Source organism: Eretmochelys imbricata, chromosome 2 (assembly GCF_965152235.1).
Source record: "Eretmochelys imbricata isolate rEreImb1 chromosome 2, rEreImb1.hap1, whole genome shotgun sequence".
In the NCBI taxonomy this organism is placed as follows: Eukaryota; Metazoa; Chordata; order Testudines; family Cheloniidae; genus Eretmochelys; species Eretmochelys imbricata.
In genome coordinates, this window is record NC_135573.1 from 166,370,122 (window position 1) to 166,385,922 (window position 15,801).

At 43.7% G+C, this 15,801-nt stretch overlaps 1 protein-coding gene across 1 annotated transcript in view; it reads left to right on the top strand.

Annotated features, from left to right (window-relative positions):
• The first annotated feature begins 9,254 nt into the window (after positions 1-9,254).
• Positions 9,255-15,801, top strand: part of COBL (cordon-bleu WH2 repeat protein) — a 226,790-nt gene continuing 220,243 nt past the window's right edge. Inside the window, 2 exon segments of the mRNA XM_077808716.1 lie at positions 9,255-9,301; positions 9,303-9,416. Of these exon segments, the coding sequence (XP_077664842.1) occupies positions 9,255-9,301; positions 9,303-9,416 (161 nt within the window).

Below are 15,801 nucleotides of genomic sequence, written 5' to 3' on the forward strand. Positions count from 1 at the left end.
ATGGGCTAATGCACACAAGACACAACTGAGCACAAAATCAATGGGCCAGAGGGAATAATATGATTGGGTATGGAAGGTTCCAGTCCAAAATGCATGGTTTGATATGTTAAACACCCCTCCAATCCATAAATTGGAAGGAAAACAAACCAAAAAAAATCCCTGTAAACAGGTAATTAACATATGGTTTTTTTTTAAAGTCCTGGGGAGCCTGCAGTTCTTATGATCATAGGACTGTGTCCACACATTATCGAGAAATATCAGCTTCAGCCTGAGCTACTCAGTGTCTTCGGTGTCTACTTATAACCCATTTTAAAATAAACTGTTTTTACTTTACAGACAGCTGAGTTTACAGAAATTCCTTTCATTTTATTTACAGCCATTTTTTAAAGTTTTCCCTTTAGAGTGCATCAACATAAGACTTCCTGCACTGCAGGCAGGGCCCAATCCTGAAGTCCTTAGTCAGGCAAAACTCCCATCAAAGTCCATGGTAATTTTACCTGAAAGTAGCACAGCTGGATCAAGCCTGCAGTCTCATAAAATGTCTGTCTGTTGTGCCAACTCTGAGTCACAGGACCTCTACTCAGCATGGACTGCACGTTCTAAAATGTGGCATTGTGTCCCTGGTCTATGTTGAGGTATGGAGCCAATGTGTAGTGGCGAAGTGGAGGTTCCTTGAACTGCTCTTCCTTTCAAAGGCAGAGAAATACCATGGATCTGGGGGCAGCATGCTTAACAGCAACCTCTAGCTGCTAGTGCAGAAAGGAATAGTGTGCATTTTTCCCAGCTCCTACTTCCGGCTGTCTTGGAGGCATGGACCACCTCCCAACACAAGCACTAGGTCAACATCCTGGTAGACATCTGCATGGGTTCCAGTGGGATAGGAGAAAGAAGAAGCCCCCTGCTCCTCTCCTACCTTTCACACCAGCATAGATTCAGGTAGAATTTGCCTTTGTGTACTAATAAGCAAACCTATTTGGTTAAACATGTACAGTAATAGTCATTGACAGATCATTGCTAATACAGATTAGGCCATGCTGTAACCATATCATTGCACTCATTGACAAGGCTGTTTGGCATGTTTTAGTATTGGTATTTATTTGTATTACAGCAGTTCCTAGAGATCTCAACTGAAATCAGAGCCCCATTATACTAAACACTGTTAAAACATATAATAACAGAAAGTCCCTATCCCAAAGAGATTAGGATCTAAGTAGAATTTACTTAGATTGCAAACTCTTTGGGGGCAGAGGCAGTCTCTTTGTTCTGTGTTTGTACAGCACCTAGCGTCATGGGGTCCTGGTTCATGACTGGGGCTCGTGGGTGCTACCACAATACAAATAAAAAAAACAAACAGTGGAAGGTAAATTTGCCCAAAGTCACATGGCAGATCATTGGCAGAGCTAGGAATAGAACTCAGGTGTCCAAACACCTAGTTGTGTCTTATCTGCTAGACCACACTGCCTCTCTAAAGTAACTTAATCCTCTTTACAGCTTTCTTACAGTTGATATTTGAGACTAATGTGACAGAATTAACTCTGACTTGATATTTTCCAAAAATACAACTTTGCCAAATTCTCAGTTTTGTTTGCTATTTTGATAGGTCTTCCCTAAAATGTATATTATTCCTTTGTGGTTATTATAGGTTCCTGTTAAAATCAATAAGAGTCGTGGACTTAAACTCCCTTACCTCTTGCTGAAAATTTAGAGCAAGGTGAGTCTGGGGCTGAAGCAAATGGTGTAAGTAGAAGTATTGGAAGTGTTATGATCCCTGTGGATTTTTCAGTCCTACTCGTTTAAAAAAAAACTCTGCTTTTTATGGCTTAAGCCTCCACTCATTACTCAGTCAAAACTCTCATTGACACAGAGGTACAGAGCGAAGAAAGCTGCAGTTGTGAACTGAGGTCAGGATCTCATCTGTGTTATGGAATAAGATTCAAGGTTGTATACTTTGGATTTGCCTCGAGTAGAAAAAGAGGTTAGGTTGAGATTAGTGAATACAAGGTAGTTCTTAGTCTCTCCTGTGCCACTGACACATTGGGTTGTCCAGAGCCTCCACTGATTATAGTTGCTCCATAGTTGTGATACTTTTTCCCAGGTGATGCCAATGCATTCAATATCCTCTTTCACTATCTTCTGCCAGTTCTTTTTTAGCCGTTCTCTCTTTCTTCTTCCTCCCTCCGGTACGTTCAATGCTTGCATAGCCTATTTCCCATCTTCTATACCACCGTTCTTTTGATGATGTTTTCTAATATGTCTGCTCTGTCAGCTCCCTTATTCTCGGATTTATTGTTTTGTCTTTCCATGAAATGTGCGGTATCTTCTTAGCCATCTGTGATGAGAAGCCTCCGATCTTGTTGTGTTGGCCAGGTCTCTGCTCCATATAGTAGTATGCTCAGTACAGTTATGTGGTATAATCTGATCAGTTTGGCATGGAGGCCTCATGTAGTGAGGAGGTGTGGCCTCCCTCTGAAATTGACAGAACCCGCTAGACTGCGTTTGTGCTCACCCCTGCCAGAACACCCTAGACTATCTGCTGCCCTGCCCTGAATGAGGGCCTGGGGCTTCAGACTTTGTTGCTCTGCCCTGCCTGCAGGCCAGAGCACCCTACACTATTTGCTACCCTGCCCTTACTGGGGGTTGAGGCTCATAGACTGCTTTACTGCTCCGCCTGGCTTGAGGGCCTGAACACTGGGAGCAGCTAATTCCCCTTTTTATATCACCTTCAGAGGTGCATGCCAGTGAGGAGGCATGGCCCTCCTCAGAGATTAACAGGGAGGGACGACCACGCACTCTTACACCTCTCTTTGACCAGATGTTGTTCCACCTTCAAAAACGATGTTTGCTTTTCCTAATCTCATATGAATATCTTTATGAAAGCCACATTAAGATGTCATCACACACCCCAGATAGCAGAATGCTTCTACCTATTTGATTTATTTTCCATCCACATACAACTTTGTATCTGTTGTCCGGTTTCTTACCTTCATAATCTTAGTGTTCTGTGCATTTACTTTCAATCCAACTTTTCTATTTCCTGTTCTACCTTTGAGATAAAGACAATCATTCCACTCCATGTCATATGTAGTAAAGCAATGTCTTTTGCAAAGTCAAGGTTGTGTAGCTCATCTCGCTTAACCCATTTTACTCTGTCCACAATACCTTTTGTTGCTAATGCAAAGAGGAGGTGATAACACACAACCTTGCCTAACTCCAGACACAATACAGAACCACTCACTCAGGCCAGTATCTGGTCTTACTGTACTTCCACTTCCATCATATAATCTCCTTATTATTAGCTTGTCTGGCATTCCATAGCTTCTAGTAATATTCCACAGAGTCTCTCTGAGAACGCTACTGAATGTTTTCTTAAAGTCAATAATGCTGAATAAGACAGGGTTTTGCCAAGCAGTAGCTTTTTCAATGATCCTTTGAAGAGTGAATATGTGTTCAAAACATTGTCTACCTGGATAGAACCAAGCCTGCTCTTGTAATATTTCATCCCCTGCTTTCTTCATTTTATTCAGTCAATTTTTTGCCTGTGATTGATAGCAGTATAATACCTCTCCAGTTTATATACTGAATAAGATCACCCTTTTTTCGGCAATGCCACAATGAGGCCATCTTTCCAGTCTTGTGGCACTTGTTTTTTCACCCATATTTCATCACAGAAACAAAGAAACACAGACCAGATTCCAGTGCTTAACAGGACCAGGCTAATGAAAGTATGAAAGACAAATGGTCAAACTGGAAGAAGACAATAGTCGAGATAGCAGAGGAAGTAGTTGGCCACTGAAGAGAGTGGAAGAAAGATGCATGGATTACATCTGGAACGTGGGCAGCAACTGATGAGTGGAAAGCTCTTGAAGGCAAAAATGGAAGAGTGAGAGAAACAGGCAGAATTTTTAGAATCAGATGTAAAATACAGAGAAAAGGACAAAGATTTAAAGAAGAGATTCAGGCAAGATATAAATGTCTGGATTCAGGAAAAGGCTGCAAAGGTAGAATAAGCAGCATGGAGGGGAGACTTAAGGCAACTCTATAGAATAGTGAAAGGACTCTCAGGAAGAACCAGGCCATCACAGGTTATGCCCGTCAGGGATTCTCCTGGACAGATTTTGAAAATGCATGAACAAGCCAGACAATGGAAGAAACATTTCCATTCTGTATTAAAACTATCCAGAGCCAACACTCATGCAGGTTCCAGAGAAATATGAATGCTAAATTAGAAAAAGAAGAGGGACTAACAACACCTGATAAAATTAAAGCAGCCACCAAAGGCTTCAAATGGAGGAAAGCTCTTAGGGTTGACCAAATTCAAGCAGAGGTATTAAAGGCGGTAGACAAATTCTGACTGAACAGCTACCAAGTTAGTAACATATTCACTAACTGATCTATGTGCAATCTTTCCCTATTGTAGAGGCAGGTTTACATCTTTTACCTTGATTAACTAGTCAAGGTCCACCCTGGGTTGAGGTTCTAGGGTGGACCTCAGCCAGCTAAATCTAGGTAAACGATGTGTTAACCTGTGTCTACAGTAGGAAAAAGCCCAGGGTTAGCTAACATAGGTTAGTTAATCCTGACCTGATCTTGACCTTTCCTCCTGATCTAGAGAAACCAATTTAGTTGCTGGAAACTATCTCAACTTCTGACCTGTCTGACTAGATTCCTCACATGTTCAGCTAAGTGCACTATACACTTCATATTTTCAGTGTTTATAACTTCAATCTATTAAAATTTGCTAAACCCTAAATCATGGTGGACCTGTTTTCTTCCGAGGAGAATGTATTATTAAATAGTTTCAAAGGATTGATTCAGTAGTATTTTATTTCGTATGAAACAAGATAAAAATATAGAAATTTAACAATTTTTTTAAAATTTGTGTAACAGGGCATCAACTGACTTTAAAAAGATATTGCACCACCAACCAATCCATAGTAATGTTCTGGTTGCTTATTTTTTCATTTTTTTTTTTTTTAAAGACCTAAGACATTTGACTGAAAGAAGCCATTGCCCAAACATCTTTAATATTTTTTCTAAGGATTTTTATGAAGGATCCTTTCAGTTGAACTGCATGGCACTAGAGACTATACAGACAGGGAGAGATTGAAAATCCAGTCTTGGGAGGGGTGAAGCACTCCCAAACTCAAATAATTGTACAGGATTTGCAGCTGCTCACTCAGTCCTTCTGAGAACGACAGCCCAGTGCCTAAAAATGGCCTTGATTAACACCCTGCCATTTGTACTGTGGGAATTACAATGCACACTGGAAATGCTGCACCCTTTGACTTTTCAGAGAATGGGGCCTACTTCAGAGGATCTTGCAAAGTTCTAAATGCCCTTTTGGAGCCAATGGGAGTAAAGGGCGCTCAGCACATTTCAGGATCAGGCCCTTATCTACCCATAACCCAGATTCTTCAGTTGCATATACGGTAGTAGATTAATCTGTTATTGGTTCCAGCATTTTTGAAGAGACATTAGAATGATAATTCTAGTGTTCTACAGACTTCCATTCTGCTGTGGTATACCTCAGTCCCTCCTATTCTCTGCCTGTGGCACATAATAGTTCACTCTCCTGTGGGCTGTAATACTGTGGTCTAATTTTGGTTGTTGGGTTTAGTGTCCGAATGCTGAGTGGTGTTGATGGCTTATGAAATACAGGAGGTCTCATTAGATTATAAAAAGAAAAGGAGTACTTGTGGCACCTTAGAGACTAACCAATTTATTTGAGCATGAGCTTTCGTGAGCCACAGCTCACTTCAACATCTGATGAAGTGAGCTGTGGCTCACGAAAGCTCATGCTCAAATAAATTGGTTAGTCTCTAAGGTGCCACAAGTACTCCTTTTCTTTTTGCAAATACAGACTAACACGGCTGTTACTCTGCAACCTGTCATTAGATTATGTGGTTGTCCCTTCTGGCCTTAAACTCAATGACTATGACAACAGACCAATATTGTGTGTATAGAACAATACGATTGTGTGTAACATCTTTCCTATCAATTACATCCCAAAAGTTTTTAAAGAATTATATATTAAAAGACTGAGAATAAGAATAAGGTATAAATCACAGAAAACTCTTATGACAACATTAGGTGGTGAATAAATTAGAATATAAAAGGATAAGGCCAATAATAGAGGGAGAGAAAAAATTAAAGTATCAATTAAGGTATGTTGTAAGACATGTACAATGTAAGGTAGAAATATAGGAAGGCTGCTTCATGGAACAGAAGCTACAGGAGAGAGGCTCTCTCATAGCAGTGGGCTGATTATGCGAGGGGACAGAGAAGGCAGGTGCTAGACAAGCAGGTAGAGTAGAGAGAGACAGAGACAAGATGTGTGGAGCAGACTACTACAAACCATGGAGAGTTTTAAAAATGTGGGGGGATAAATTCTACTCTCATTTACACAGATGCAAATCCCATGAATTGGAACAGAAGTTGCACTTGTGTAACTCTAAGCAGAATTGGGACAAAAGAAAATAATTTTGAACAGGATCGTGAAATGAACGCGGGAGCCAGTAAGGTGGATTGTGAATGGTGGAGGGGTGTGTGTGTGTGTGAGAGAGAGAGAGAGAGCGCAAGCTGCATTCTTTACCTTCTGGAGTCTGGAACGTTGGGAGTTAAGAGGAGTGAACTGGAGATGAAATCATGGATGATTATACAGGTACATTATACTAGATTAAGTTATTTGAATTTTATTTTAATTTCATTTTATTTACATTGTAGGTGAAGATTGTGAATGCCTCCCCAAATCCTTGGTACTAATGAAGTACAGTACAGTGCAGTGAAATTCAGTCAAAGGCACTGTTAGTACAGAACAGGGGAGGTGCACAAAAAGGTGCACACCTCTATGTTGGATGTCACCAGCAAATAAATCCATGTCTGAAATGTTTGCCAGAGTTTATCTTATGCCTGGGGAAAGGATGGTAGCTTTCTTGCAAACAGCAATGACATCTTTTCTGTGTTGCTGCTGACTAGGATCTGCCAGGTCTCACTCAGTGCAGGGGGGGGGGACTCCCCCATTTTGTGCTAGAGCAGTGTCTGGTGAATAATTCTATGCTGGATGCTAACCTGAGCCAGATACACTCTGATAGGTAGGCATGTGTGTGAGAGCTCAATATGGAGAAAACTCTAGTGGCTTCTCCAGGGGGTGGGGGGAGCTCCAGAAAGAGGTGCCCCTGGAGCTGTCAGAGGTGCTGCTGAGTGAAAAAGCAGGGCCAGGGTGAGCTTCATTTCCCTTGTCCCCACTTGTCAGATTCACTTGGTTAAATTTCTTGCTTTAAAGCTAGTGAACCTGCATGTTCCTGTTCTCTGGTCCCTGCCCAACTTGGCTGGCTGAGCTGCCCATCAATCCTCCCCAGCCCCTTTTCCTACCATCCCCAGTGATTGAAGGAAGCAAATGGAGTGGGTGGAAGGGAGTGGTGCAGATAAATTCATATCTGAGGGTCCAATAACACCCAAAAGCATAGGAGCAACAGCGACGCACACACAGCGGCAACAAAACCCAGGCTCTTATGTTGGTCTCATAGCAGAGGCAAACACAACTGTTGCTTGCCTAGGCTGCTAGTCTGGGACAATTTGAATGAGGGGAACTATTTTTAAATGAGTGCCACCTTAAGGTGTCATCTACGCAGCAGAAAATACTGTGTTTGGTAACCCAACGAAAACCTAGTTCACCCTGGCAATCTGGAAAGGACAGAACCATTCTAAACAGTTCCAAAACTGTCCTACAGTGCTGGAAAGTCCACAGCTGTAGCATGACTTGTGACCATGGCGATCTCAGGAATCTCGTGGTCAAATCTGGATCACTAACCCTACCCAGCACCCCCTTGAGGCACACCAAGTTTCAAAGCAAGCTGAGTATCTGTGAGGATTTAAAATACGTAAAAGATTTGAGCTGTAAACTGAAAGTTGGTCCTAATCTTTTACCCATTGGAGACCTGCGGCTCCACTATAATCTGTCCTGACAATGCTACTTGACTAAACTATTCCAGGAGAGTTCTGTGTTATACCTTGGATATATTTTCTTCAGGAGAGCTGACACCTTAAAGGCTCTCTATCTAATCTAATCTATCTATAGTCCCCTCTACCTTCAATTAGGGCTGCAAATTCCCTTCCCACCACCATAAGGCACATTTATAGAAGGATGTTTTTGTTTGTTCATTTTCAGTAAAAAATAAATACCCTTCCCCCACCCCGTATGCTTTCCATTGCCATATGGGAGACGAAGAAGGGAATTTTGCATTTGGAGCAATACATGCAGTGAGGTTCATGGCTCTTTTTAGGGAGTAAATGCCACAGTCTTGGGTCAACCCCCTTGAAAGCCCAGGCTCCTGGCCGCAGGTGCTTCCCCTTGAGACTGACAGGTGCCTGCGGTCTGAGCTGTAATAGGATCGGGAATACGCTGCTGTGGCTCGTTCTATAAGGCGCTTTGCTCTGCCCCCTCCTCCCTCTGCGGGCTGCTGTCCTGGGTTGTGTAAGAGGAGTTGGAGTGGCGTTGCCCTTTGAGGGTGATTTATGGGGCGGGCGGGCTGTGCGAGCCGAGCTGCGTGCACGGCAGTGTCACTCTCCCTGCCCCAGAAAAGGCGCCGTCGCTGTGTTTGTATTTGTCCCGAGCAGTCACATGGAAAACGGGTTCGCAGCGCGCCTCCGCCTCCCCTCGCCTAAACTTCAGCACCGGCTGGGATCGAGGAGCAGGAGCCGCGCTCCCAACCGGGTGCCTTTCGCCCGGCAAGGCGCTCCCCCCTCCACCCCCCTGCAAGGCAGCGGCCATGCCCGTGTGACAGCGCGGAGCCGCCAACAGGCTCGGCCCTCCCAGCCTTCGGGTGAGTGGAGCGGAGCCTGGCGCTGCCCAGCGGAGTAACTGGGGCGGGGGGGGGGGGGGGGGCGGTTTCGCCGCGGGTCATTCCTATGTGAGGCGGGGGCAGGCGCGCGCGGGGCACGCGCTGCCCCAGGTGGATCGTCGCCTCCCGGGTGCCTCCCCGCCCTGCAGCCTGCGGGTCGCTCGCCACCTTGAAGGCTGCGGGCGGGCTGGGGGGGCCGCGGTCGGCGCTGGGGGGGCCGCCGGGCGCTGCTGCGTTTCCTTTCCCCTCCTTGCCTGTGCCCCCTCGCTCGGGCGTGGTGCCTGGCGGAGAGGAGTCGTTCCTGCCAGCTGCCTTATTTGCTCAGCGGGTGCCAGGCAGGGAACAGTAACTTTACTCTCTCCTCTCCCAGACAGCCAGGGGAGGATGGCTCGGCCAGAAGGGAGGAAAGTGTGAATGAAAGGAGGAGGAGAAGAAAGGCATCCGCTCATCATTTTCGCCCTTCCCCCCGCCTCCCCCTCTCAAACTGGAATTGTATCAAGCCTTTAATTCAGTGGAAAGGAGTGAGCCATCCATGGAGACTCTCGCGCAGCCCGGGGCCAATAAACCTCCCAGCGGGTAAGAGACCTCCTGCCACACACTGGGCAGAGTTAGGAGGCGGGGGAGGGGGAGTTGTGGCTTCAGTGACTAGCCTGGGGTGGGGAGTGCGTTGATTTATTTTGGTAGGCTCCAGGAAGGTTTCCTACAATGCAATTGTACAGCGCCCAGCACAACGGGGCCCCTCCTAGCCTGGGGACCCTGGGTGCTATTCTCATAATAATCATTATGAGATTATTTACCTCACCCCAGATCCCTCTCCTCCTACAAACCAAGGGTGACCCTCTTCCTCTGTTTGCAGTATTCCCGCAGCCCTCTGGGGCACAGTTCCCTCTAAGCTGCGCACGTGTGCCCGCGCACACAGATCCTAAACCCTGCGCACACGGCGAAACACCGTGCGCACGGAAAATGAAATATTGCATTCAAGCCAGGCCGAAATATCATTTACGGGCGACTTGTGACATTGTTCGCCCGCCATCTATCAACACAGCCAGATTCTACTTGCTGGCGGGGGGAAGGGCGCGAAAGGGAAAGAAGGTTAAATTTCCTTTTTCTAAGTATTTAAAGTGACATTTATAAAATAACATGGTGCAAAACTATTATTATCACAAATTGCAAATTAAAACTTTTTAAATGGATAAGCATTTTACTCGCTTGGGTGCATTTGCCTCATGGCACACAAATTTGAACTCTGTTTCAAAAATTTGCGCAGAATAATTTTTTTGCACGCATGCCCTGTCAAAAATTAGAGGGAACGTTGTTCTGGGGATGGCAGCAAACAGGGGAAGCAGAGCTTTAGTTGCTCTGGGTGTGTGGTTTCCCTACTGCTGCTGGGGAGGTTTCCCAGGTAACTGGATTGATCTGAGCTAGGGAGCCCAGGCTCATATGTGCCAACAGTCCTGATCTGGCCAAGATTGCCCCCCATCCCCACACCTCCAGCAGCCCCCTCCAGCCCACCCCCTCAGCTGTTCACAGCAGGGGGAGGAGATGGTGCTTGCTGCTCAGAAGGAGAGGGGTAGGAGAATAAAGCATAGCTGGCAGGGAAAGTGAAGCAAGGGAAGGTGCCGAGCTGCAGCCAGGAGAGGAGCCCCGAGGTTCAGAGGCCAATCCCTGAGGGACTGGCACTAATGGGGAGAGAAGGAAGGCAACCGCAAGGATAGAGTCACAAAGAGGGGGGGAAAAGAAGGGGAAACTGCTCTGGACTTTGACGGGATAAATGAGGAAGTCAGCCTGGAAGGGATGGAAAAAGTTCTGCAAAAGGGAAAAAGAAGGGAAGGAACTATGGGAATGATCTAAGGCTAGAAGAGGGTAAAGTGTAGGAACAGAGGAGGGACAGGAGGCACCATACGGAGAAGGAGAATGATTGTTGAGGAATTTCAAGTAGCTTAAAATTCACTAGGACATGTATATACCCCCTCAGTTGCAGGAGGTTTAACAGCACTGAGCTGCAGCACATTCCTAGCAAAATATTTACAGTTTTGATAACTGTGTCCAGTGTTCCCGAGGGTGGGCCCACAGGCACAAACACAGCACGTGTAGTTATGTTTTGCCTTGTTCCTGTTACCTCCTTTTCCTCCGCCATGTCCCTGTATGTCACTGCAATGGGGAAGATAACTGCAGGCAGAAGAGCTGGGAGGGAACATGTTGTCATTCTGGAATCACAATGCAGGAGGTGCTGGAGTTCTGGAATTGTAATGTAGTTGCCAGGGGAAGAAAGTGTTGACATTCTAGAATCTGAACAGACTGGGATAATGTGATGAGGTTCTAGAATCACAGGTGATGAGGAGAAAGTGCTGGTGTTCTGGAATTAGAGCAGAGAAGGAGGGTGTCATGACTCTAGCTGTTGTGGGAAAATGGCTTATCGCATTTCAGCTTCCATTCTAGGCTAGCATTAGGAGGCTCCTGGGACAGTAATGCTCTTTCCTGCTGCTGCCACCCACTGCTGCTGCAGTCCCCAGGCTTTCAAGTGGCTCTTTTGTGGGGGAAAAAAACTTTGTCCCTAAGTAACCACCCCAGCGTAACCCATATAATATAGATGGGGAACCTTAAAGGATAAATTAATGCTGAATGTCAAAGTGGTGACTGGTAAGTCCAGTTGCTAACTAATAAAACCAATATCATGAAGGTGTGGGTCATCATTTATTGGAGTAAAAACTTACCAAGCATTTAAAAGTCACTCTCTTTTCTCTCATCATACTAGATTGCTCTACTTCACACCATTTTCCAAGACTTGGGAAAGAATGTGATTCTTTCAAAAGTTTGCCATTTTATTATAGTTCAGCATACATAATATTGAAATGCAAAATCAGTAATTCTGGTATTTATACCTTAAATTAAACTAAGAAAACAAGTGTCTGATTTCTCTCCGTTTTAGTTGCAATAAAACAGAGGATTGAAGTGTAACAGTGCTTTTGTTAATATAATGTTTCACTTTCCTAACTTGTCCACTTGTTTGCATTTGCTAGTTCTTGTAGTGTTATGACTGGTTTTCAGATCTGTGCAAGGAGTGGTGGATGCAGGACAATTGCCTCCAAAGGTATTCCTTAGTGCTGTACTAATAAAAACAATATAGGTACAGTATTTCTTTGGCCTGTAGGATGAAATGTCAGCTTGGTAGTAGTTGCTGATTTGAGGTTTAATTCATGTTAAAGATAGTTTTCTTTTTAACAGTAACCTCTTTGAGTATCTGACCCTATCTGAATAGGATCTCTTAAGATTATAATTTATTTTAAGAAAATAGTAAATCTAACATCTCTCTCCTGTATTTTTAAGGATTTGAGGCATTAACATAAATTAGTTTAAAAAGTGCTGAGGAATGGGAACTAAGGTGTGAATTTGAATATATGTTTTGAAGAATAAGTTTGTGTCTGAATTGTTTCAGAGTAACAGCCGTGTTAGTCTGTATTCGCAAAAAGAAAAGGTGCCACAAGTACTCCTTTTCTTTTTGTCTGAATTGTGACTATGATGAAAAGTCTACACCTGGATTGCTCTGTAAGTTTGTCTCTCTCACCAACAGAAGTTGGTGCACTAAAAGATATTACCTCACCCACCTTGTCTCTGTAATGGATACTTTAAGCCGTTTCACAACTTCGTTTTGGGGGGCATATTATGTGCCTATCTCCAAGATTGCAACTGATAGAATGCCTGCAGATATATTGAATTATTATGGATACTTCTAAATAAACCCCAAGTTCTCCATCCAGTTTTCGCTGAGTACAGTAAAACTGGAGTAACCCCACTGGAGTCGATGGACCAGATTCTGATCTCATGTACATGAGTGTAAATCTGGAGTATCTCCATAACCTTCAGTGGAATTATTCCAGATTTACACTAATGTGACAGTAGAATTTGTTTCAAAGGTGAGATGTGCTTAGAATGTGTTATTGTAAAGAATCTAAGTCTCATCCTTCTCCTGGTGAAGTTGGTGACAAAAGTCCCATAAACTTCAGTGAGGCCAGATAATCTATTTCATCAGACTTCAGCTCAGCAGTTGTATACCGTCAACTTGATTTGGATTTTTACACGACCTAATGCTGATGTATGCATGCCATCCACTGAAGATGTAGATTAGTACGCTATTGAATTTCTGACTTTAGTATCTGATACTGATGAATATCTAATTTTGGTTCTTTACTACATTTTTCGTTACCATTAAATGAGAAAATAGGCGGTACCAATGAAATATGGGAAGAGGCTTGTTTAAACAGCTTTTGTTGGCTTGCCCGTATCAAGAAAATAAATTAGCATTTGAGACTTTCAGGTGAATATGGAGAATATATATGGGTCTGTGGAAGGACCTGTTTTTCTCATGAAAGGACTGTAAAACAAATAAGCTACCTGTATGAGGAAAAAAAATCCCATTAGACATGTTTCTGATTTCACTAGTAATTGACATAGTTAAATGAGAGCAAGAGGTTAAAATGACCTTTACTTTGCAATTTTTAACAAAATTTAAGCAGAACTGTCTTTTGTCTCTGCTTAATCATTAATAGCACTATTACTAACTTCCTTTGTTAAACAGGTGAGCAAAATGAATGCATCATGTGGTCCACAGTAGAACAGTTTTACTATGTATTTCCTCCAGATAAATTTACTATAAGTAAGGCCCTACCAAATTAACAGCCATGAAAAACACAGCAAGGACAGTGAAATCTGGTCTCCCCCTGTGAGATCTGGTCTTTTGTGAGCTTTTACCCTATAGTATACAGATTTAATTGGAGAGACCAGTGTGTCTCAAACTGGGGATCCTGACCGTAACGGGGTTGGCGGGGGGAAGGCGCAAGGTTATTTTAGGGGTGGTCGTGGTATTGCCACCTTTTTCTTCTGCACTGCCTTCAGAGCTGGGCGGCCAGAGGGCGGTGGCTGTTGGCTGGGTGCCCAGCTCTAAAGGCAGCAGCACAGAAGTAAGGGTAGCAATACCATACCATGCCACCCTTCTGTACTGCCGCTTTCAGTGCTGGGTGGCCAGAGAGTGGTGGCAGCTGAATGAGGGTCCAGCTTTGCAGGTAGCAGCACAGAAGTAAGGGTGGCAATACTATACCATGCCACCCTTCTGCGCTGCTGCTGGCAGTGGCTCTGCCTTCAGAGCTGGGCTCACGGCCAGCAGCTGCCACTCTCTGGCTGCCCAGCTCTGAAGGCAGCGCCGCCACCAGCAGCAGCGCAGAATTAGGGGTAGCAGCACCGCAACCCCCTACAATAACCTCGCAACTCGCCACAACTCCTTTTTGGGTCAGGACCCCTACAGTTACAACACTGTAAAATTTCATATTTAAATAGCTGAAATCATGCCACTTATGATTTTTAAAATCCTATGACCATGAAGTTGACCAAAATCTACTGTGAATTTGGTAGGGCCCTAACTATAAGTAATACATGACACTGTTTCTGGGAGAATTACCCACTTAGGAGTGTGATAGAGTTTTGTTGTTTTTAAAAGTGAAATAACAATCTGACTAGAGTCTTGCAGTCTGCCCTCCCCGCAACACCAAGTATTTGTCAGTTTTGGATAATATTTTTAGAATTTATGATCTATGAAATATTATAATTACCAGTTCCTGGATGGATGTTCTATATAACAATTAGTAATGCTATATTAAAATACACATTTTCAGATGAGGAAGCTGATTTTTAAACTATGTAGTAGTGCCAACATGGGTGAAATTCACTTCTTTGCAGTGGGCCAGCACAAAGCATGTGCTTTACTTATGTCCCACTGAAGCCCTGATGGGAGGATCTTGGTGGGACTTAATTTGTCCATGGTCCCTGTGTAGGACCAAGTCCTAAAAAAAGTTTTAGTTGCACCTCACCTTGAACATGTGCATTTGAAAGGAAGAGAATCTCTCTGACTGTGTTATCTTCTTAGATAATGTAATAACAAATAGAAGCAAACATAACTTAAACTCTGCATTGCGGGCTAAATTCTGTCATTGGTTGTACAGATTCAGTTCTCATTGACGTAAATGGGAGATGGAGATAAACAACAAGGAGTAGAACTTAGTTCATAGCAGATGTTATAATCAAGAAATACACTAGTTTAAAACATTGTTCACTAGCAGCATAGGGCCTGCTGCTCTTCCTAGTGGTTTCAATGGGAGTAGGGGCATGTCTCTGCTCTTGCATTTCAGGGGGAGTTCTGGATGCTCAAGGAATTCAGCACTGAGTCCTAGGTGAAAGGATAGTCATATAGTTAAAGCACTGAACTGAGGGCTCATGAGATCTGGGCTCAATTCCTACTTTTCATGGGCTCAGTCTTGCAAGGTGCTGAGCATCCTCACTTCTGATTGTAGCCATTGGGAGTTGCAGATGCTCAGCGTCTTGCCAGGTCAAGCCCCTGCGGACTTCCTGTGTGACCTTGTACAAGACCCTTTGGCTCTAATTCAGAAAATATCCTTATTCAGCAGGGCACTTAAGTGCTTTCTTGAATCAGGGCCTTAAGGTCTGTGCCTCTGTTCCCCCTGTGTAAAGCAGGATAATATTTCCCTACCTCACAGGGGCATTGTGAAGGTAAATACATATATACATTTTGGGAGGTACTTAAACACTACACTGAAGGGACCCTATGAGTACCTAGAACAGATAAAAATCATATATCATTACTAGCAGTTACATTCAGACCTCAGGAAAACAAGCCTCTGAGTAAAGAATAGGCCAAGTTTTTAAGTCTTGTTTTGATTTTCAGTATAATTCTACTTAGGCTCCTTGTCTGTGTAGTTAATGTTAAATTACGTACCTCATGGAATTGCACAGCTAACTTTTTAAAAAAATATTTTACTATGTATTTATCTATCTTTACCATTTAACTCCCTAAGCCATGCATTTTAAAGGGCCGAGAAGACCTTCTGTATATAGAACATTACTCTGCACTATTTCTTTGCCTCCACTTGGACACTTCATTGAATCACAATAT